At 32.5% G+C, this 24,222-nt stretch overlaps 2 protein-coding genes across 3 annotated transcripts in view; one reads left to right on the plus strand and one right to left on the minus strand.

Annotated features, from left to right (window-relative positions):
- The window catches only part of LOC139504882 (vacuolar protein sorting-associated protein 72 homolog), a 32,882-nt gene extending 15,989 nt beyond the window's left edge, over window positions 1-16,893 (plus strand). For both annotated transcript variants that reach the window (XM_071294785.1, XM_071294780.1), the window contains exons 2-7: window positions 10,151-10,272; window positions 11,313-11,465; window positions 12,642-12,735; window positions 13,520-13,714; window positions 15,246-15,390; window positions 16,523-16,893. In XM_071294785.1, the coding sequence (XP_071150886.1) occupies window positions 10,162-10,272; window positions 11,313-11,465; window positions 12,642-12,735; window positions 13,520-13,714; window positions 15,246-15,390; window positions 16,523-16,790 (966 nt within the window). In that variant the 5' untranslated portion in view covers window positions 10,151-10,161 and the 3' untranslated portion in view covers window positions 16,791-16,893. The remainder of the gene's footprint in view (window positions 1-10,150; window positions 10,273-11,312; window positions 11,466-12,641; window positions 12,736-13,519; window positions 13,715-15,245; window positions 15,391-16,522) is intronic.
- Window positions 16,894-20,784: 3,891 nt separating this feature from the next.
- LOC139504904 (interleukin 17-like protein) lies at window positions 20,785-22,516 on the minus strand. The gene is made up of 2 exons (XM_071294789.1): window positions 22,454-22,516; window positions 20,785-21,898 (listed from the first exon to the last, which is right to left on the minus strand). The coding sequence occupies exons 1-2, from the start codon at window positions 22,454-22,456 to the stop codon at window positions 21,323-21,325; spliced, it is 579 nt and encodes a 192-aa protein (XP_071150890.1). The 5' UTR covers window positions 22,457-22,516; the 3' UTR covers window positions 20,785-21,322.
- Between the last annotated feature and the right edge of the window lie 1,706 nt (window positions 22,517-24,222).

Genomic DNA, 24,222 nt, shown 5'->3' on the forward strand with positions numbered 1-24,222 from the left:
ATTTGTTTATTATTCTTTTTAAGAGTGAAGGAGCATGGCTGCTACAAGAGAGAATCACTTGTATGACAGTTGTTTATTATTCTTTTTAAGAGTAAAGAAGCATGGCTGCTACAAGAGAGAATCACTTGTTTGACAGTTGTTTATTATTCTTTTTAAGAGTAAAGAAGCATGGCTGCTACAAGAGAGAATCACTTGTATGATAGTTGTTTATTATTCTTTTTAAGAGTGAAGGAGCATGGCTGCTACAAGAGAGAATCACTTGTTTGACAGTTGTTTATTATTCTTTTTAAGAGTGAAGGAGCATGGCTGCTACAAGAGAGAATCACTTGTTTTACAGTTGTTTATTATTCTTTTTAAGAGTGAAGAAGCATGGCTGCTACAAGAGAGAATCACTTGTATGACAGTTGTTTATTATTCTTTTTAAGAGTGAAGGAGCATGGCTGTCACAAGAGAGAATCACTTGTATGACAGTTGTTTATTATTCTTTTTAAGAGTGAAGGAGCATGGCTGCTACAAGAGAGAATCACTTGTATGATAGTTGTTTATTATTCTTTTTAAGAGTGAAGGAGCATGGCTGCTACAAGAGAGAATCACTTGTATGACAGTTGTTTATTATTCTTTTTAAGAGTACAGAAGCATGGCTGCTACAAGAGAGAATCACTTGTATAACAGTTGTTTATTATTCTTTTTAAGAGTGAAGGAGCATGGCTGCTACAAGAGAGAATCACTTGTATGATAGTTGTTTATTATTCTTTTTAAGAGTGAAGGAGCATGGCTGCTACAAAAGAGAATCACTTGTATGACAGTTGTTTATTATTCTTTTTAAGAGTGAAGAAGCATGGCTGCTACAAGAGAGAATCACTTGTATGATAGTTGTTTATTAATCTTTTTAAGAGTGAAGGAGCATGGCTGCTACAAGAGAGAATCACTTGTATGACAGTTGTTTATTATTCTTTTTAAGAGTGAAGGAGCATGGCTGTCACAAGAGAGAATCACTTGTTTGACAGTTGTTTATTATTCTTTTTAAGAGTGAAGAAGCATGGCTGCTACAAGAGAGAATCACTTGTATAACAGTTGTTTATTATTCTTTTTAAGAGTGAAGAAGCATGGCTGCTACAAGAGAGAATCACTTGTTTGACAGTTGTTTATTATTCTTTTTAAGAGTGAAGGAGCATGGCTGCTACAAGAGAGAATCACTTGTTTGACAGTTGTTTATTATTCTTTTTAAGAGTGAAGAAGCATGGCTGCTACAAGAGAGAATCACTTGTATGATAGTTGTTTATTATTCTTTTTAAGAGTGAAGGAGCATGGCTGCTACAAGAGAGAATCACTTGTATGATAGTTGTTTATTATTCTTTTTAAGAGTGAAGAAGCATGGCTGCTACAAGAGAGAATCACTTGTATAACAGTTGTTTATTATTCTTTTTAAGAGTGAAGAAGCATGGCTGCTACAAGAGAGAATCACTTGTATAACAGTTGTTTATTATTCTTTTTAAGAGTGAAGAAGCATGGCTGCTACAAGAGAGAATCACTTGTATGACAGTTGTTTATTATTCTTTTTAAGAGTGAAGGAGCATGGCTGCTACAAGAGAGAATCACTTGTATGATAGTTGTTTATTATTCTTTTTAAGAGTGAAGGAGCATGGCTGCTACAAGAGAGAATCACTTGTATGACAGTTGTTTATTATTCTTTTTAAGAGTGAAGGAGCATGGCTGCTACAAGAGAGAATCACTTGTATGATAGTTGTTTATTATTCTTTTTAAGAGTGAAGGAGCATGGCTGCTACAAGAGATAATCACTTGTATGATAGTTGTTTATTATTCTTTTTAAGAGTGAAGGAGCATGGCTGCTACAAGAGAGAATCACTTGTTTGACAGTTGTTTATTATTCTTTTTAAGAGTGAAGGAGCATGGCTGCTACAAGAGAGAATCACTTGTATGACAGTTGTTTATTATTCTTTTTAAGAGTGAAGAAGCATGGCTGCTACAAGAGAGAATCACTTGTTTGACAGTTGTTTATTATTCTTTTTAAGAGTGAAGAAGCATGGCTGCTACAAGAGAGAATCACTTGTTTGACAGTTGTTTATTATTCTTTTTAAGAGTGAAGGAGCATGGCTGCTACAAGAGAGAATCACTTGTATGACAGTTGTTTATTATTCTTTTTAAGAGTGAAGAAGCATGGCTGCTACAAGAGAGAATCACTTGTATAACAGTTGTTTATTATTCTTTTTAAGAGTAAAGAAGCATGGCTGCTACAAGAGAGAATCACTTGTATGACAGTTGTTTATTATTCTTTTTAAGAGTGAAGAAGCATGGCTGCTACAAGAGAGAATCACTTGTTTGACAGTTGTTTATTATTCTTTTTAAGAGTGAAGAAGCATGGCTGCTACAAGAGAGAATCACTTGTATGACAGTTGTTTATTATTCTTTTTAAGAGTGAAGGAGCATGGCTGTCACAAGAGAGAATCACTTGTATGACAGTTGTTTATTATTCTTTTTAAGAGTAAAGGAGCATGGCTGCTACAAGAGAGAATCACTTGTATGACAGTTGTTTATTATTCTTTTTAAGAGTGAAGAAGCATGGCTGCTACAAGAGAGAATCACTTGTTTGACAGTTGTTTATTATTCTTTTTAAGAGTGAAGAAGCATGGCTGCTACAAGAGAGAATCACTTGTATGGCAGTTGTTTATTATTCTTTTTAAGAGTGAAGGAGCATGGCTGCTACAAGAGAGAATCACTTGTATAACAGTTGTTTATTATTCTTTTTAAGAGTGAAGAAGCATGGCTGCTACAAGAGAGAATCACTTGTATGACAGTTGTTTATATTTCTTTTTAAGAGTGAAGGAGCATGGCTGCTACAAGAGAGAATCACTTGTATGACAGTTGTTTATATTTCTTTTTAAGAGTGAAGGAGCATGGCTGCTACAAGAGAGAATCACTTGTATAACAGTTGTTTATTATTCTTTTTAAGAGTGAAGAAGCATGGCTGCTACAAGAGAGAATCACTTGTATAACAGTTGTTTATTATTCTTTTTAAGAGTAAAGAAGCATGGCTGCTACAAGAGAGAATCACTTGTATGACAGTTGTTTATTATTCTTTTTAAGAGTGAAGAAGCATGGCTGCTACAAGAGAGAATCACTTGTTTGACAGTTGTTTATTATTCTTTTTAAGAGTGAAGGAGCATGGCTGCTACAAGAGAGAATCACTTGTATAACAGTTGTTTATTATTCTTTTTAAGAGTGAAGGAGCATGGCTGCTACAAGAGAGAATCACTTGTATGACAGTTGTTTATTATTCTTTTTAAGAGTGAAGAAGCATGGCTGCTACAAGAGAGAATCACTTGTATAACAGTTGTTTATTATTCTTTTTAAGAGTGAAGAAGCATGGCTGCTACAAGAGAGAATCACTTGTATGACAGTTGTTTATTATTCTTTTTAAGAGTGAAGAAGCATGGCTGCTACAAGAGAGAATCACTTGTATAACAGTTGTTTATTATTCTTTTTAAGAGTAAAGAAGCATGGCTGCTACAAGAGAGAATCACTTGTATGACAGTTGTTTATTATTCTTTTTAAGAGTGAAGAAGCATGGCTGCTACAAGAGAGAATCACTTGTATGACAGTTGTTTATTTTTCTTTTTAAGAGTGAAGAAGCATGGCTGCTACAAGAGAGAATCACTTGTATAACAGTTGTTTATTATTCTTTTTAAGAGTGAAGGAGCATGGCTGCTACAAGAGAGAATCACTTGTATAACAGTTGTTTATTATTCTTTTTAAGAGTGAAGGAGCATGGCTGCTACAAGAGAGAATCACTTGTATGACAGTTGTTTATTTTTCTTTTTAAGAGTGAAGAAGCATGGCTGCTACAAGAGAGAATCACTTGTATAACAGTTGTTTATTTTTCTTTTTAAGAGTGAAGAAGCATGGCTGCTACAAGAGAGAATCACTTGTTTGACAGTTGTTTATTATTCTTTTTAAGAGTGAAGGAGCATGGCTGCTACAAGAGAGAATCACTTGTATAACAGTTGTTTATTATTCTTTTTAAGAGTGAAAAAGCATGGCTGCTACAAGAGAGAATCACTTGTATAACAGTTGTTTATTATTCTTTTTAAGAGTGAAGAAGCATGGCTGCTACAAGAGAGAATCACTTGTATAACAGTTGTTTATTATTCTTTTTAAGAGTAAAGAAGCATGGCTGCTACAAGAGAGAATCACTTGTATGACAGTTGTTTATTATTCTTTTTAAGAGTGAAGAAGCATGGCTGCTACAAGAGAGAATCACTTGTTTGACAGTTGTTTATTATTCTTTTTAAGAGTGAAGAAGCATGGCTGCTACAAGAGAGAATCACTTGTATGACAGTTGTTTATTATTCTTTTTAAGAGTGAAGAAGCATGGCTGCTACAAGAGAGAATCACTTGTGTTGTATGACAGTTGTTTATTATTCTTTTTAAGAGTAAAGGAGCATGGCTGCTACAAGAGAGAATCACTTGTATGACAGTTGTTTATTATTCTTTTTAAGAGTGAAGGAGCATGGCTGCTACAAGAGAGAATCACTTGTATAACAGTTGTTTATTATTCTTTTTAAGAGTGAAGGAGCATGGCTGCTACAAGAGAGAATCACTTGTATGACAGTTGTTTATTATTCTTTTTAAGAGTGAAGAAGCATGGCTGCTACAAGAGAGAATCACTTGTATAACAGTTGTTTATTATTCTTTTTAAGAGTGAAGAAGCATGGCTGCTACAAGAGAGAATCACTTGTATGACAGTTGTTTATTATTCTTTTTAAGAGTGAAGAAGCATGGCTGCTACAAGAGAGAATCACTTGTATGATAGTTGTTTATTATTCTTTTTAAGAGTGAAGAAGCATGGCTGCTACAAGAGAGAATCACTTGTATAACAGTTGTTTATTATTCTTTTTAAGAGTACAGAAGCATGGCTGCTACAAGAGAGAATCACTTGTATAACAGTTGTTTATTTTTCTTTTTAAGAGTGAAGAAGCATGGCTGCTACAAGAGAGAATCACTTGTATAACAGTTGTTTATTATTCTTTTTAAGAGTGAAAAAGCATGGCTGCTACAAGAGAGAATCACTTGTTTGACAGTTGTTTATTATTCTTTTTAAGAGTGAAGGAGCATGGCTGCTACAAGAGAGAATCACTTGTATAACAGTTGTTTATTATTCTTTTTAAGAGTGAAGGAGCATGGCTGCTACAAGAGAGAATCACTTGTATAACAGTTGTTTATTATTCTTTTTAAGAGTGAAAAAGCATGGCTGCGACAAGAGAGAATCACTTGTTTGACAGTTGTTTATTATTCTTTTTAAGAGTGAAGGAGCATGGCTGCTACAAGAGAGAATCACTTGTATGATAGTTGTTTATTATTCTTTTTAAGAGTGAAAAAGCATGGCTGCTACAAGAGAGAATCACTTGTTTGACAGTTGTTTATTATTCTTTTTAAGAGTGAAAAAGCATGGCTGCTACAAGAGAGAATCACTTGTATGACAGTTGTTTATTATTCTTTTTAAGAGTGAAGAAGCATGGCTGCTACAAGAGAGAATCACTTGTTTGACAGTTGTTTATTATTCTTTTTAAGAGTGAAGAAGCATGGCTGCTACAAGAGAGAATCACTTGTATGACAGTTGTTTATTATTCTTTTTAAGAGTGAAGGAGCATGGCTGCTACAAGAGAGAATCACTTGTATAACAGTTGTTTATTATTCTTTTTAAGAGTGAAGAAGCATGGCTGCTACAAGAGAGAATCACTTGTATGACAGTTGTTTATATTTCTTTTTAAGAGTGAAGGAGCATGGCTGCTACAAGAGAGAATCACTTGTATAACAGTTGTTTATTATTCTTTTTAAGAGTAAAGAAGCATGGCTGCTACAAGAGAGAATCACTTGTATGACAGTTGTTTATTATTCTTTTTAAGAGTGAAGAAGCATGGCTGCTACAAGAGAGAATCACTTGTTTGACAGTTGTTTATTATTCTTTTTAAGAGTGAAGAAGCATGGCTGCTACAAGAGAGAATCACTTGTATGACAGTTGTTTATTATTCTTTTTAAGAGTGAAGAAGCATGGCTGCTACAAGAGAGAATCACTTGTATGACAGTTGTTTATTATTCTTTTTAAGAGTAAAGGAGCATGGCTGCTACAAGAGAGAATCACTTGTATGACAGTTGTTTATTATTCTTTTTAAGAGTGAAGGAGCATGGCTGCTACAAGAGAGAATCACTTGTATAACAGTTGTTTATTATTCTTTTTAAGAGTGAAGGAGCATGGCTGCTACAAGAGAGAATCACTTGTATGACAGTTGTTTATTATTCTTTTTAAGAGTGAAGAAGCATGGCTGCTACAAGAGAGAATCACTTGTATGACAGTTGTTTATTATTCTTTTTAAGAGTGAAGAAGCATGGCTGCTACAAGAGAGAATCACTTGTATGACAGTTGTTTATTTTTCTTTTTAAGAGTGAAGAAGCATGGCTGCTACAAGAGAGAATCACTTGTATAACAGTTGTTTATTTTTCTTTTTAAGAGTGAAGAAGCATGGCTGCTACAAGAGAGAATCACTTGTATAACAGTTGTTTATTATTCTTTTTAAGAGTGAAAAAGCATGGCTGCTACAAGAGAGAATCACTTGTTTGACAGTTGTTTATTATTCTTTTTAAGAGTGAAGGAGCATGGCTGCTACAAGAGAGAATCACTTGTATAACAGTTGTTTATTATTCTTTTTAAGAGTGAAAAAGCATGGCTGCGACAAGAGAGAATCACTTGTTTGACAGTTGTTTATTATTCTTTTTAAGAGTGAAGGAGCATGGCTGCTACAAGAGAGAATCACTTGTATGATAGTTGTTTATTATTCTTTTTAAGAGTGAAAAAGCATGGCTGCTACAAGAGAGAATCACTTGTTTGACAGTTGTTTATTATTCTTTTTAAGAGTGAAAAAGCATGGCTGCTACAAGAGAGAATCACTTGTATGACAGTTGTTTATTATTCTTTTTAAGAGTGAAGAAGCATGGCTGCTACAAGAGAGAATCACTTGTTTGACAGTTGTTTATTATTCTTTTTAAGAGTGAAGAAGCATGGCTGCTACAAGAGAGAATCACTTGTATGACAGTTGTTTATTATTCTTTTTAAGAGTGAAGGAGCATGGCTGCTACAAGAGAGAATCACTTGTATAACAGTTGTTTATTATTCTTTTTAAGAGTGAAGAAGCATGGCTGCTACAAGAGAGAATCACTTGTATGACAGTTGTTTATATTTCTTTTTAAGAGTGAAGGAGCATGGCTGCTACAAGAGAGAATCACTTGTATAACAGTTGTTTATTATTCTTTTTAAGAGTGAAGAAGCATGGCTGCTACAAGAGAGAATCACTTGTATAACAGTTGTTTATTATTCTTTTTAAGAGTAAAGAAGCATGGCTGCTACAAGAGAGAATCACTTGTATGACAGTTGTTTATTATTCTTTTTAAGAGTGAAGAAGCATGGCTGCTACAAGAGAGAATCACTTGTTTGACAGTTGTTTATTATTCTTTTTAAGAGTGAAGAAGCATGGCTGCTACAAGAGAGAATCACTTGTATGACAGTTGTTTATTATTCTTTTTAAGAGTGAAGAAGCATGGCTGCTACAAGAGAGAATCACTTGTGTTGTATGACAGTTGTTTATTATTCTTTTTAAGAGTAAAGGAGCATGGCTGCTACAAGAGAGAATCACTTGTATGACAGTTGTTTATTATTCTTTTTAAGAGTGAAGGAGCATGGCTGCTACAAGAGAGAATCACTTGTATAACAGTTGTTTATTATTCTTTTTAAGAGTGAAGGAGCATGGCTGCTACAAGAGAGAATCACTTGTATGACAGTTGTTTATTATTCTTTTTAAGAGTGAAGAAGCATGGCTGCTACAAGAGAGAATCACTTGTATAACAGTTGTTTATTATTCTTTTTAAGAGTGAAGAAGCATGGCTGCTACAAGAGAGAATCACTTGTATGACAGTTGTTTATTATTCTTTTTAAGAGTGAAGAAGCATGGCTGCTACAAGAGAGAATCACTTGTATAACAGTTGTTTATTTTTCTTTTTAAGAGTGAAGAAGCATGGCTGCTACAAGAGAGAATCACTTGTATAACAGTTGTTTATTATTCTTTTTAAGAGTGAAAAAGCATGGCTGCTACAAGAGAGAATCACTTGTTTGACAGTTGTTTATTATTCTTTTTAAGAGTGAAGGAGCATGGCTGCTACAAGAGAGAATCACTTGTATAACAGTTGTTTATTATTCTTTTTAAGAGTGAAAAAGCATGGCTGCTACAAGAGAGAATCACTTGTATAACAGTTGTTTATTATTCTTTTTAAGAGTGAAAAAGCATGGCTGCTACAAGAGAGAATCACTTGTTTGACAGTTGTTTATTATTCTTTTTAAGAGTGAAGGAGCATGGCTGCTACAAGAGAGAATCACTTGTATGATAGTTGTTTATTATTCTTTTTAAGAGTGAAAAAGCATGGCTGCTACAAGAGAGAATCACTTGTTTGACAGTTGTTTATTATTCTTTTTAAGAGTGAAAAAGCATGGCTGCTACAAGAGAGAATCACTTGTATAACAGTTGTTTATTATTCTTTTTAAGAGTGAAAAAGCATGGCTGCTACAAGAGAGAATCACTTGTTTGACAGTTGTTTATTATTCTTTTTAAGAGTGAAAAAGCATGGCTGCTACAAGAGAGAATCACTTGTTTGACAGTTGTTTATTATTCTTTTTAAGAGTGAAGAAGCATGGCTGCTACAAGAGAGAATCACTTGTATGACAGTTGTTTATTATTCTTTTTAAGAGTGAAAAAGCATGGCTGCTACAAGAGAGAATCACTTGTTTGACAGTTGTTTATTATTCTTTTTAAGAGTGAAGGAGCATGGCTGCTACAAGAGAGAATCACTTGTATAACAGTTGTTTATTATTCTTTTTAAGAGTGAAAAAGCATGGCTGCTACAAGAGAGAATCACTTGTTTGACAGTTGTTTATTATTCTTTTTAAGAGTGAAGGAGCATGGCTGCTACAAGAGAGAATCACTTGTATGATAGTTGTTTATTATTCTTTTTAAGAGTGAAAAAGCATGGCTGCTACAAGAGAGAATCACTTGTTTGACAGTTGTTTATTATTCTTTTTAAGAGTGAAAAAGCATGGCTGCTACAAGAGAGAATCACTTGTATAACAGTTGTTTATTATTCTTTTTAAGAGTGAAAAAGCATGGCTGCTACAAGAGAGAATCACTTGTTTGACAGTTGTTTATTATTCTTTTTAAGAGTGAAAAAGCATGGCTGCTACAAGAGAGAATCACTTGTATGACAGTTGTTTATTATTCTTTTTAAGAGTGAAAAAGCATGGCTGCTACAAGAGAGAATCACTTGTATAACAGTTGTTTATTATTCTTTTTAAGAGTGAAAAAGCATGGCTGCTACAAGAGAGAATCACTTGTTTGACAGTTGTTTATTATTCTTTTTAAGAGTGAAAAAGCATGGCTGCTACAAGAGAGAATCACTTGTATAACAGTTGTTTATTATTCTTTTTAAGAGTGAAAAAGCATGGCTGCTACAAGAGAGAATCACTTGTATGACAGTTGTTTATTATTCTTTTTAAGAGTGAAAAAGCATGGCTGCTACAAGAGAGAATCACTTGTATGACAGTTGTTTATTATTCTTTTTAAGAGTAAAGGAGCATGGCTGCTACAAGAGAGAATCACTTGTATGACAGTTGTTTATTATTCTTTTTAAGAGTGAAGAAGCATGGCTGCTACAAGAGAGAATCACTTGTATGACAGTTGTTTATTATTCTTTTTAAGAGTGAAGAAGCATGGCTGCTACAAGAGAGAATCACTTGTATAACAGTTGTTTATTATTCTTTTTAAGAGTAAAGGAGCATGGCTGCTACAAGAGAGAATCACTTGTTTGACAGTTGTTTATTATTCTTTTTAAGAGTAAAGGAGCATGGCTGCTACAAGAGAGAATCACTTGTATGATAGTTGTTTATTATTCTTTTTAAGAGTGAAGGAGCATGGCTGCTACAAGAGAGAATCACTTGTATGACAGTTGTTTATTATTCTTTTTAAGAGTAAAGGAGCATGGCTGCTACAAGAGAGAATCACTTGTATGACAGTTGTTTATTATTCTTTTTAAGAGTGAAAAAGCATGGCTGCTACAAGAGAAAAGAGAAGCAATGCAGGGAACAAGATGTCCAGATTGTTAGAGGCAGAAGACGAGGATGATTTCTATAAGACTACATATGGAGGTTTTAATGAGGTGACTCTTTAAAATATATTTATTGCATTTAACTTATATCTGAGCCCATATTAAATGACATCTATGCATGTACAATGTATCTGATCTAAAAATTACAAATTTTCTTCTTTTTTTTCAACTTCAGATATTTTATTTCACTGATAGTTGTTTAGAAAGCCCGTTAATGTTACAATAATGGCACTAAGGTTCTTCCCTCTATTTTTAATTACCTATAAAACCAGGGGATTTCATTGTCTTATAAATCTATATATTATAACAGAGTAATTCTACAGTTTTCTTATAAGTTTGTCCTGAATTCAAGTGAATTGTTCGTATTCTTCATTGATCATTTATTTAAATAAACTTATCATAGATACCAGGGTTAGATTTTGTATTTATGTCTGACGTGCATTTCATCTACAAAAGACTCATCATTAACACTCAAATCCAAAAAAGTTAAAAAGGCCAAATAAAGTAGGAAGTTGCAGAGCATTGAGGACCTAAATTCCTAAAAGTTTTGCCAAATACCGCTAAGGTAATCCATTCCTGAGGTAGAATATATTGATTTGATTTATTGATTCTGAATTATTTCTTTACAATGAAACTATGCTCAAGATTTTGGAAAGAAACATTTTCACTTTGAATGGCAAAATTCTGACTCAAATTTGATTAAAAAAAAGTGAATTAGTAAAATTATAAAAAAATCAAATGTCCTTCCTTACTAGTTGTAAGATGATAACTAATAAATGTCTGAACACTTGTTCTTTTTAATCTGTTTGTACTGTATATGCCAATATAGATAACAAGTTACTACAGAATGTCTGAACAGTTGTTCTTTTTAATCTGTTTGTACTGTATATGCCAATATAGATAACAAGTTACTACAGAATGTCTGAACAGTTGTTCTTTTCAATCTGTTTGTACTGTATATGCCAATATAGGTAACAAGTTACTACAGAATGTCTGAACAGTTGTTCTTTTCAATCTGTTTGTACTGTATATGCCAATATAGGTAACAAGTTACTACAGAATGACAAATTTATTTTTTTATTTGACTTCAGGAAGAAGGAGATAATGAATATGAATCTGAGAATTCTGAATCTGAAGATACGGACTCTGATATCAGCATAGATGAAAATGATGAAGTTAAAAGTGATGTGGAGGATGAAGATGGGAAGAGGAAGAAGAAAGGAGTCAACACCAAGGCCTACAAGGTGGTGTATCAATAGCTTAATTATATAATATGAATAATGTGGTATGTTTTCTAAGTAAGGTACAATGTAGCTGCATCAATTTTATACAGTTATTTTGGTTATGAGTGTATTTTATACTTTACTTTTTAATTGTATCACCAGGACTCAGGGAGACTACGGGGATTAATTGGCAATCTTTTCTGTCACTCCCCTTTTCTTGACCCCCAAAAGTGATTTCTAGAATGTTCACAACAGTTGTTTTCGATTTTGACAAAATAAATGGGTTACCTTTCAGTACTATAACAGGATTAAAATTCCCTTTAGATAATGTGTGATCCTTTATTCTATTGCATTTTTTGTAATTTTTTCTAGAATCATATTCAAAACAGTGTAGCTGTGGCCATTGATTGACGACCTTAAATTATCCCATTGACTGGGGCAGATTAGGTGAACGTTTGTCTGTAACGACCGCTGCTCACTATGTACTTGTTAAAGACACTTAAACTGTGGGGTCACAAAAGGTTCTCAACACCTAAATAAAGTAATTAGAAAAACTTATTAGGAATAACACGTCGTTTTGATTTATATCAATAATATAAATCAAAACATAAAGTTAATTCTGGTTAGTTTTTCGAATTATTTTAATATTAAAGGTGTTAAGAACATTTTGGTGACCCCACAGTTTAAAGTCTATAATAAGTAAGTAGTGATCAGTTGTAGTTACAGACACACGTTCACCTAATCTGTCCCAGTCAATGGGATAATTTAAGGTCGTCAATCAATGCCACAGCCACACTGTTTTGAATATGATTCTATATTCCTCACGAATCAGAGGTAGACCAACTATGACCAAAATCTGTATTATTACAATATGACTGTCTACAGACACATCTATGGCTCAGCTGACACAAGAAGATTAGTGCAAAAGGGAAAAATAGGCATTCAACAGTCATTTATTTTGGGTTTATATTTGAATGCATATGCATTTGTTTGTAGTTAATTGATTTGAGCTACTAAAATTTGTGAAAATTACACTTTAATACTGCAGTGATGCATACGATCCCCTCTATCTGGTAAATGACATCATAAAGGCACTTAATTTCCAGTAAAGAAAATAACTTGAAAGTGGTCTATTGAAATACACTGTGATTTAAAACACTTTGAAAAAAAATAATTTTGTCATCTTATTAATTACAGGAACCAGTGAAAAAGGTTGTAAAGACAGAAAAACCAAAAGAAAAGAAACCTCCAAAGCCTAAAGTATCAGCAGTACAAATTTATCATACTCCAGGTTTGAATAAATCTAAAGTAATTGCATCTGTCAAGTAAAAATATACCTGATTTTCAGCATCAGATATATAATGATAAGAAACATTTTCTCACAAACAAAACTTTTTCTCAGAGAAAGTGATGTCTTTGCCCATAATTTGATATTTCATTCTCAATAATTTTTTCTTTGATTTTACATTCCTTATAAAGTTGGACATAGGTTGCCATAGACATGATCGATATCTATAATTGCAAAGTTGGACATTTATATGCAAAATTTAAAGTTTCAGCTCAATAGTTGTAGTAAAAAGTAAAATCACAAAAATACTGAACTCAGAGGAAAATCAATTCGGAAAGTCTATAATCACATGGCAAAATCAAATAACAAAACGCATCAAAAACGAATGGACAAGAACTGTCATATTCCTGACTTGGAAGAGAGAAGACAAAAGAAGCCAGAGAGGAAATGCTAAAAGAAATGGCAGCACAGAAGAATGTAGCTGAAGTAAGAAAATTGACCCAGGAGGAACTTTTAGAGGAAGCCAAAATTACAGACCTCAATAGTTGTAGCTTTCTGTAACAGATGATGAGGAATTTAAAAACAAAATTATAGGCAATTGAACTGAGTTTGACTTTTCCTTTTAAGATTTCTGCTCTAAAGCAATTTATTCATTGCCCTGCTACAACCATTGAACGCTAATGCTGTATAGGGACACAATAAAACAATTAACTCCTATATATTCATAATTCCTTTTATTAAACATCGATTCATATGATTTATGTGGTATACCAATTACTCTTTTCAGTAAAGAAAACATTAAGAAAATCAACAGCAGATAAAACAAAAGAGAGACAAGATAGAGAGAAGACAAAAGAAGCCAGAGAGAAAATGTTAAAAGAAATGGCAGCACAGAAGAATGTAGCTGAAGTAAGAAGATTGACTCAGGAGGAACTTTTAGAGGAAGCCAAAATTACAGAGGAAGAAAATCTACAGTCTTTAGGTCAGATTACAAACATGTATAATAGAAACATAATTAGTCATATACTGCCTACCATCAGATGGTCAAATGAACAAATGTCATATCAAAGTCTTTGATTATAAATTAAACATGAAACACAAATTCAGGAATTATCGTCCTTCATTGCACACATTTGTAACCATGAATTTAAAACAAGAACTGTCTTTAAAAAAGATATCCGACGTATTTAAATTTGAGTATATGTTTAACACTATCATTTCGATAACCTATCTAAAAATCAATGAATTACCAACAAAAGAACGTTACAAATTGTTTTGTGAATATTCCGATTATATTTAAATAAGTGATTTACCATTTAAATAACATGTTCTCTGTTTTTGTTCAGTATCCTTGGTCCTCGTATCTTTCTGTTTACATTCACCAAAACCCCGCGGAAATCTCACATGCGTAGGTGCGTTCTAAAAGTCATGTACGTTCGTACAACAAAGTAAACATTAAAAATTATATAATTGTCCCAAATAAACATCTGTTATGGATGCAAAAAGCTATTGGAGAAACAATTATTTTAATAAAAATATAAATCTTTGTAAGATCAAATATTTATAGTTTTTCACTTGCTTTCCATCATGATATAATTAACGAGACGTTTTTTCAAACACAACCAAATCACCCACCATGACAGCATTTTTTCCAATCACAGAAAGGATTTTCAAGCATGCGTATTCTGTTGCCATAGTTAAGCGTCCTTAAGTTCAAAGGTCACAAACCGAAAATAAACCGACTACGTCGGAAAAAACAATAGTAAATGTTATTCCAAATGAGTTATGTATTGTTGAATATTGGAGATATAACTTTCATTTCATTTTAACTTACACACTTTTGGCTGCAGATGTGACATTATGGTTGTTTAAACATAATTGTTAGGTATATTTCAAGGAGGCTGCAACCCAACAAAATTAATAAATAAAAAGACATCTATAGGGCATCATACAGTCCTATATACTGTGGATTCCTTTAGATTCCTGGCTATCAAATTTTGTGGATATTTGATTTCCTGTCCCTTAAAACCTATGCATTAAAAATATGAAGAAATTCAAACTTTATTAGACACTTATAATCATGGTTTATCTTAGTTACAAATTTTGGAAGATTGTACCCAATAAATAGTGATGACTTCTGTTAATACAAGAATTTCTACCATGTTTTACTGTTGCAAAAATTGCAGTTGAATGGGCTTCACAAAAATAAACACTCACATTTTAAAATTTTTGAGCATTAATTATATGCAGCAAATTCACAAATGGAAATATTTAGTTTCACATTAATTATCATAGTAAAACAAACAAATTGTCTCACTGGAACTCAGCCTACATCTTATACAATAATGATAATATAGGCCCAGAAAAGTACTGTATCTGAAAAAAATATTTGTTTTAATGATGTTCAAAATATTTTGAAACACATGAAAATTTTACAATAATTTAAAACCAAATTAACTTTCTTTGTAATTTTCAATAATTAAATTAGATGAACTTTTTATTTATGATTTCAGAGGATTACAAAAGACTAGAAATGGAGAAAAAGAAAAACAGAATCCAGAAACAGATAAACAAAGGACCAATGATTAAATATCAGTCATTTACTATGCCACTGATAGAAGAGTTACCAATGGAAACAGAAATAAATGTAGATGATATGTAAGTCAATATAATGTTATAATAACATGTTATCATCACTGTATTCTTCTTTATTCAATGGCCCCCAAGGGTGACTGGGGAATAGAAATATGGTCACTTGGTCTTCTCCCGACCAGCAGTAAAACGCTTGCTGAAGTTGGGTGCCGTTTGGCTGTGCGGGATGTATCAAGTTCGCAGTCACGTCCGGTCAGAAGGGGGACGTTAAATCCAATGCCTCATGTAAAGAGAGTGCCACGCTCTTTGCACGTTAAGAACCCTTGCAACAACTCTTTGAGGGGTCTGTAGGTGGCCTGTTGCAAGGCAAAATTTCTGTCCCTATCCAATATACCCTCATTTTCCAGTGGCAGTCAAAATTTCCCCGACCATCATCCCAGATGGCCTTTTTTGTATCAACCTACCTATTGTATTTATTGTGAACTTGTTCTCGTCCTGAATAGGCATGAAATATTTGCCACTGGACGTTAAGCAACCAACAATCAATCAATCTTTATTCAATACAACAGAAGATTGTAAAAGAATGTCAGGTTGATTCATTTAAAGATATCGTACCCAGGGAAGGTGCTTTCAAAATGGGGTAACCACCTATAGAGAAAAATATATATTTCCATTGTACTAGACATCAACATGAAGTGGAGATTTCAAAGTGTCTTCTCTGGGTCACATGTAATTTTTATGAAATAGCTCTGAAAATAATGTAAAGAGTTTGATACACAATTTCTTTACCTACTGAAATGGCAGAAGTTATTTATGATTCAAATATTTCTGGGTAATACATATGTCCTACAACAATCACTCTATGCCACACCATAAAGTAACCTATTGAAAACCCAGAGATGACAAAACATGAAACTGTTTAATAGAGAAAACCAATCGTATGTTTTTTTTATTTCAGCAATAATAAAAAAACACTGATGAAAGACATAAACCAACATGTACAACAACCATTGAATAACATTATCCTTGCCTCAGACCAGATAAAATCCTGCATCTATATCAGCACCACACATTGGGTGCTAATAATAAAATGATATACATGTTATACATACAAATCGGTTATTATGTAAAATATTTAACTGGTTTTCTGATATACAGTGTACAAGTGTTTTGATTGATTTCAAATTGTTTCTTTCAGAATGGAACCCCAGAAGAAATCTGAAGACATATGTGAGATATCAGAGAAGTGTTCACGGACATTTATAACATTCACAGATGATAGAACATTTAAAGAATACTTTCCTCAGAAAAAACCTAAACTTTCACAAAAACAGTATTGTCCTGTTACTAAACTACCAGCCAAATATTTTGACCCTATAACGCAGACTCCATATGCTACAGCCGAGGCATTCAGATTGATACGAGAGGCATACGCTCAACAACAGACTGAAAGGAAGCGTAAATGATTACATTCCAAATACAGAGAACTTCAGTGATTAGTTACCAATATGTGTTCAAGAAGATTCAAGACTCTTATAGACCTGATAAATAAAAGAAATTTATTTTGTACATTTTATTCCATGTTTCTCAAGACCACAGTACACATAGAACGAGTTCAAGCTGTACACTTTGGTTTATAACTTTGGCTATAACTTTGTACGTACCATGATTCTATAAGAAGTTAGATTCTCTTGAGTTTATAAAATGAGTTATGAATTGAAGCAATTAGATCTTGTTTGTGTATTTCCTCTATGCTTAGATGGTGTTTGTAACGTATGGTAACAGCACTGTAGTGACTGCAAAGTACATGCTGTATTTCAGAATTGAATGCTTCTGTTTTTGTTAATTTATTTGGGTGTAAAAGTGTTGACAGAAGTACATTTTGTATAAAAAACTATAAATTACTGAAAGAAACATTCAATACTTAGAATATATTTTTTTCTAGGATCATGAAAACATGATTTGTTTCAAGTTTATAGCAGAGTTCCTCTGACCTTGTTCTCACTTTCCTGGTTTGGTTATTCAGCCTTAGGTTTTCATGGTTTATAAGATGATGTATGAATTTTTACTCCACCAGATCTGTCAGCTATATTTGGTGTATAGAATGATTGTAAGGTGTACATGTCTGTCCAACGGTTTATTTGACATATCTGTAGACCTAATATACATGGTTCATTCGAGGTACATTAATCCCCATTTCAAAGCTCAGGTACATTGCAAAATTATGAAAAATTTTAGCTTTATTCTGCTGCACATGCTTTACGATAAAACAAACCACAAGCAGTGCCTAATGACAATATTTAAACAAGTGGTTTCTAAATTGTGTGCTCCATTATAGTTATGTATTTATGTACCGAGACACAGACAATGTATTTATGTACCGAGACACAGACAATGATTTGCACATGTATCAATTGGGGTATACACACTCGAAAGAGCTTCAAGTTTATAACAAATCAGAATAAAATATTGAGGAGACAACAATCTTAATAAATGTATGAGAGTAGCCCTTTATTTATAAGATTTTAAAATTTATAGCAGTGAAATAGAGAAAATGTTTACAAGTCATGAATATATGCAACACAACAGAAAAATAAATGTATGGGGGAGGGTCGGAAGGCAATTTTTATTTGATAAAATTTTAATTATATATTTCCTTAAAATGTTCAAACAATATACCTACCAAACAATCAAATTTTAATAAAACTGCCTTTCCCCCTCCCCATTCAATTAATTCTGGAAAAGCCCTTATACTTTTTTTTAAATTCATGGACATTTTCCACTTTTGTATCATATGTTTTTGAAATAATTCAACACAACAACAAAAAGAAGAAGAATACATGTACATCCTTAGTAGCACAATGAAAAAAGTTACATAAAACCATTTGGAATTTTTAATATTGTCTTCAGTAATTCAGAGAGAGAAACCTAACAACAAAATAATCTAAATGTAAATAATTGGTTTCAACAAAAAGCAAATGTCTTTACCATGTCCAGCTATAATTAAGCCTAGACAATACCACAGATCTACCAACAACACCACACTATAAGATTAAACTGACCACTGATGGCCCTATTTGTAATTATGGAAATCATAAAAACTAAAAAGTTGCCTGTGTTCAATTGACATCCTCATTGCACTGAGATGTCCTAAGTACAACACACTAGCTGCTTACACAATTTTAAATGATAAACTAGGTTTGAGGGCTAAATAAATTATATTTTATGTATAATCGCTTGTTGTCTTATGTTTTTTTCTGTCCATGACACCATTGTCGTTGCTCGGTTACCACAAAGCACAGAGTATATAGGAATAAGGGTCAAGACTGGCCAGGGTTATACATTATATAGACTAATCAAACAATAAAAAAAATCAACAAGAAAGAGGTTAAATTACATGTTTTAACTATAAATATGTCGAGTTTGAAATTGCCTAAAATTTGTGAAGATGTTCTTCGAGCAGAAACACTGTTTAGGGTTAAAACTGAAATCCCCTAATCATCTTGAATTATAAAAGAGATAAATAAAAGCATACCAGAAAAAGATTATAATGTCAGTAATCATGGCACAAACCAACAATTCTCCAAAATACTGGAAGTAAGCTCAAAGTCCAAAATGCTGATAAATAGATTATGCTTTCTTAATCTCTAATATCAGCTGCTGCACTCAACAGTAGATACAGGAATAGTACGAAGAGTGCATGACGATTTCAGTTATGTTGGGGGTTTGATTTACGTATTTATTTACAATGTAAGCAATTTCCAAATATGAGAAAAAAATGTGCCAAGAATTGTCATATAGAAAAGAAAATGATTGATTTCAAAAGAAATCTTTTTAGGGTTATGCGATAAATGATTTTCCTAAAAAAGAATTAAAAAATGAGAAGGTAATTTTTGTTGCTTCCAGATGAAATAAAAATAGTTCCAAATTTAATGAATAAGGACAGCCCATTTATTGTAAATATGTGCTATAGACTTTCTATGTATTAAACAATATCAACAGTTGAGCTAGTGTTAGTGGAAATCTCAAATGTTCACAATTACCAGCTCAGATGGCAGTCCTTCTGTAGCAACATGGGTTAATAACAACTATTCTAAAATGCTGTTTTGATTAAATTAAGATTTTCTTTTAACAAACTAAGATTCCAACTCCCTCAGTCAAAGAGGAATTTGTGAATAGTAGGTCCCCTTTGGTCGCATAGCTCATAATATTTTAAAACATTTATGAGAGTTTTTGTTTGGGGTTTTTCATTTCTTTATTTTAATTTTTTGGCCATCATTCGCTATTTTTTTTTTTTTGTTGCTTATTTTCCTCCCTTTTTTTTTTTACCTTTTTAGCCATTATTCTGCTCAATAGATATAGGAAGACGTGGTGTGAGTGCCAATGAGACAACTCTCCATCCAAATAACAATTTTAGAAAAAAAAGTAAACCATTATAGGTCAATGTACGGCCTTCAACACGGAGCCTTGGCTCACACCGAACAACAAGCTATAAAGGGCCTCAAAATTACTAGTGTAAACCCATTCAAACGGGAAAACCAACGGTCTAATCAGGTAATTAAAAAAGGGGAAAATCCACAGAAACAGACTTAATCAAACGTTAGACTTTAGAAATAAAGGCAACAGTAGTATACTGCTGTTCGAAAGTCACATATCGATTGACAGAAAACAAATCCGGGCTACAAACTTAAACTGAGGAAAACACATCAAATATAAGAGAAAAACAACGAAACAACAGAAACACTAAGACTAATAATCACAAAAAAACAAACACAAACGTTATCAAAGGTACCAGGATTATAATTTAGTACGCCAGACGCGCATTTCGTCTACATAAGACTCATCAGTGACGCTCAAATCAAAATATTTATAAAGCCAAACAAGTAAAAAGTTGAAGAGCATTGAGGATCCAACATTCCAAAAAGTTGTGCCAAATACGGCTAAGGTAATCTATGCCTGGGATAAGAAAATCCTTAGTGTTTAGAAAAATTCTAAGTTTTGTAAACAGGAAATTTAGAAAAATGACAAAAACATTTCGAGCACCCATCTCCAGAAAACTAAATATATAAAGCCCATTGCGGCTTTTCTATATATAAACAAATAACTATTTTGTATTTATGTGCGTGTCTTTTTAGTATCTGTATTGCAAAAGATAACGGTACCTTTTTATAAGGATCATCCCATAGTATAAAGCTACGTACAAGTGAGAGGTTTAGCGCTATAAAACCAGTTTCAATCCACCATTTTCTACATTTGAAAATGCCTGTAACAAGTCAGGAAATGACAGTTCTTGACCATTCGTCTTTTATGTGTTTTGTCATTTGATTTTGCCATGTGATTATGGACTTTCCAAATTGATTTTCCTCTGAGTTCAGTATTTTTGTGATTTTACTTTTTGTACCTTTATAAAAGAGTCTTAAACAATGCTATCTTAAGTTATTAACAAATTTTATTAAATGCACATGTATAAATAAATTATTAAAAATATATAAAAAAAAAGATAACATAATGTACTTTTCTGTCACAGCATTTGCTTTGAATGTGGCACAAATTTGGTGAGTATTTTTTATACGAAATGAGGCATATGTTTTAACAGATCCTTTCATAGCATACACATATTTACCAATGTTAATTACACAGCATCATATACAACATTTTAGTAATTTTAGTCAACAGATTCACTCAAATCTTCACATACACTTCACGTTTTCATTAATGTTTATTACATTTACATCATATTCTTAGAAAATAGTGTCGGCAGTGAACACGGGACACATACTGGAATAACGGCAAGATTGATTGAAAGACAATGGTAACTAATATTATATATAACATTGATTTGGATTTGTTCTTTATCCATGCTTAATCCCTGACTCAGTTGTAAGTTGGTTAACGTTTACATGGATTCAGATCTGACTCTGACATTGATCTGGATTTGTTCTTCATCCATGATTTACCCTGATCCGGTTCCATTGATAATAAGAAAGTTTGTTAACATTTACATGGATTCAGGCCCATCAGCACCGACTGGAGGACTTGTCATCAGAATAGAATTTTCTTTTTCACGACCAACTGCGCATGTACAAGTAACGGGTAGATGGTGAGTGTATGGCTCGTACTTCCACACACCATTTTCGCAAACTCCCGTGTTTTTAAGCATTTTCATAGGTAAGGTTACAGGTTCGCATACATTGAAATCGCTTTGTCCTGATTTCTCTAGACAACCTTGACAACGACAGCGTACTTCTGTTATCATTTTAGGATAGCGTTTAGTATCCTCTTCCATAACGTAATAGTACGGACATGTGGATCTGTGATATAGAGAGGCACCTATTGTTTTCAGTAACTCTAACGAATTACTTGGGCAAGATGTTTCACCAAATGTTAACTTCCCATTGACTAATTCTTGTTTGAGATTGGAAACCTCATAAGGTATACGTTCCAATACGTTATTTCCGTTTTCAGCTTGCAATTTTTTCCACATCTCGTCGAGGTTGGCTGGGTCTTGACAAGGCAGTGGTGTTGAAACTACTAGAGCAGTATAACACAATACAGCGACAGAGACATACACAAGCTGTAAATAAAAAAATAAAGTCAAATATTTATTGGTCCAAATAGATATAAGAAGATATGGTATTAGTGCCAATAAAACAACTCTCAATCCAAGTCACAATTTGTAAAAGAAAAAAACATTATAGCTACACGTCTATATATGTTCTAGATTTTTATAATAGGCATTTTTGTACTGAAATGATGATTATTTCATTTAATTGTGAACACATGTGAACATAAGGGGCTATGGGACTACAAGCCAAGTTCGTCTTAACATTACTTCTAATTTTAATTATGAATATTCTTTATAGAATAAAGTTCATATCGCACTTTCCAAATTAGCCCTAAAGGTAGGTTTGAAAATGTCAAATAGTAGAAAGATTCGAGAAAAATTATATAAGAAAAACCAACATTCAAATAAGGATAATTTTATTTAACTGTATGTCTTATGTGTTTTTTCAAGATGTTAAACATGAACTCTCTGAAGTTCTAATACATATGATCAATATTCCAGAGAATCCATAGTATTGGACTTCAGATAATATATGTTAAGTTCGTATAGTCATATTAAACTTACCATAATGCTAGCAGTTGTTGGGAGTTAATGTTGAATTGGTGTGGTTACTTGTTGAGAGATGATGATTTTAATTCAAATTTCTAAATTCTTGACTTTTTATAGAGAAGTTTAGGACTTTTTGGTTTGAATTTGGAGCGGATATAATAATTGGTCCACGTCATATCGGGGTAAAATGATCTTCCGTTAACATGTATTGATTGTCACCTAATTCGTGTATTTAATTCAAATATTTATGAATTCGTTTATCCGAGCATTTAAAAGTATACTAGGAAGTCTAGCGCTAGTGGACCGTCCGTAACTACCGCATCAAAATTAAGTACTTGTAGGTGGTTTCCTATAGGTAAAAATGATTATGTAAATGTTTAATGGACATACATCATATAAACAAACAATTGTCGTTATTATATCTTGAAGCAGCTAATTATGAATATAAATCTTTAAATAGTACACTTGGAATGAGAAGTAATTAATTATAGTGTGTACCAGGAAATAACGTGTTATAATACAGGTATACATATACCTGCAAGCTTGCTCTCTTACGCTATAGTATAGAAGTGAATACATTACCTTTTTTGTTTGGATTTCTCAATGAATTTATTTATGTTTGTCTTACTTCCTTAAGCTTAAAGAAAGATAAATATATATGAGTTATTTGTCCACTTTAGATTGTTGCAGTAACTGTTTTTTACTCGTTATTAATTTAAAACATGACCACACATCAACTAAAATCATTTTGTGTTTTTTTCTCAATTTTTTTAATTTATTTATTTCCTCATTGTTTTTTGTTTGTATTTTTTTTCTTCATTTGTGCATATGCAACTTAATAATATGTAATGTATGCATGCTCTTATTCATTGAATTTTTAGATATGTTAAATGGAGAAGAATTATCTCAACATATTGCCTAATATTTGTGATTTATCCAATTTGTGTATATGCAAATACTTTACATGTAAACATTTCTTTTTACCTAACTTAGTATTCTATGGGACGTTTCACTGCGCATGATTTCTGAAATTGAATAAAAAGTAATAATACACTAATATTCCAAAGAGCCTGTGATATACTTTAAGATCTTGGTTGCTTACATTTTTGTATATTTTTGTCATTTTATGATTTCGAAAATTTCATTTTGGCACAGTGTATCAAATTCTTTTCATACTCCGTGTATATCCTTTGATGTTTAATATTAGTTATTTATTGGTGTTAACGTTTATTCAATATGAACGTATTCCTAATATTAGAACGACTTGAAGATAGAATTTGAGGTTCGAATATTTTATTCTATTACAACTATAATAAATAGTATTTGCACTATAGTTGATATCTTTATTTAAATCAAATACTGACAAAAACTATATGAGGAAGACAAATCTTAAATCTTATGTAATCACTTATGTATATTTATAACTATTTTTTACCTTAGTAATCAATTCATGGGAATTGGGAAGTTGTAAAAAATTAATAGAATGTTGTTTTTTGGTTGATGGGGCTTATAAGTAAAAAATGAAAAGAATCTCACATGCTACATATGCATTTCTGTTTCCAATTTGAGGAATATAAAGTACGTGTCTCTCTCTCTCTTCACCAGAATCCGTGGTATATATATCCCAATTCATTAGGTATTATTAATTATGAATCACAATATATTGAACTCCAAGAAAAGTTGAGAACAGAAAGTTCATAATCAAATGGCAAAATCAAACGCTCAAACACATCAAACGAATGGACAACATCTGTCATATTCCTGACTTGCTACAGGCATTTTCC

Source organism: Mytilus edulis, chromosome 1 (assembly GCF_963676685.1).
Source record: "Mytilus edulis chromosome 1, xbMytEdul2.2, whole genome shotgun sequence".
Lineage (NCBI taxonomy): Eukaryota > Metazoa > Mollusca > Bivalvia > Mytilida > Mytilidae > Mytilus > Mytilus edulis.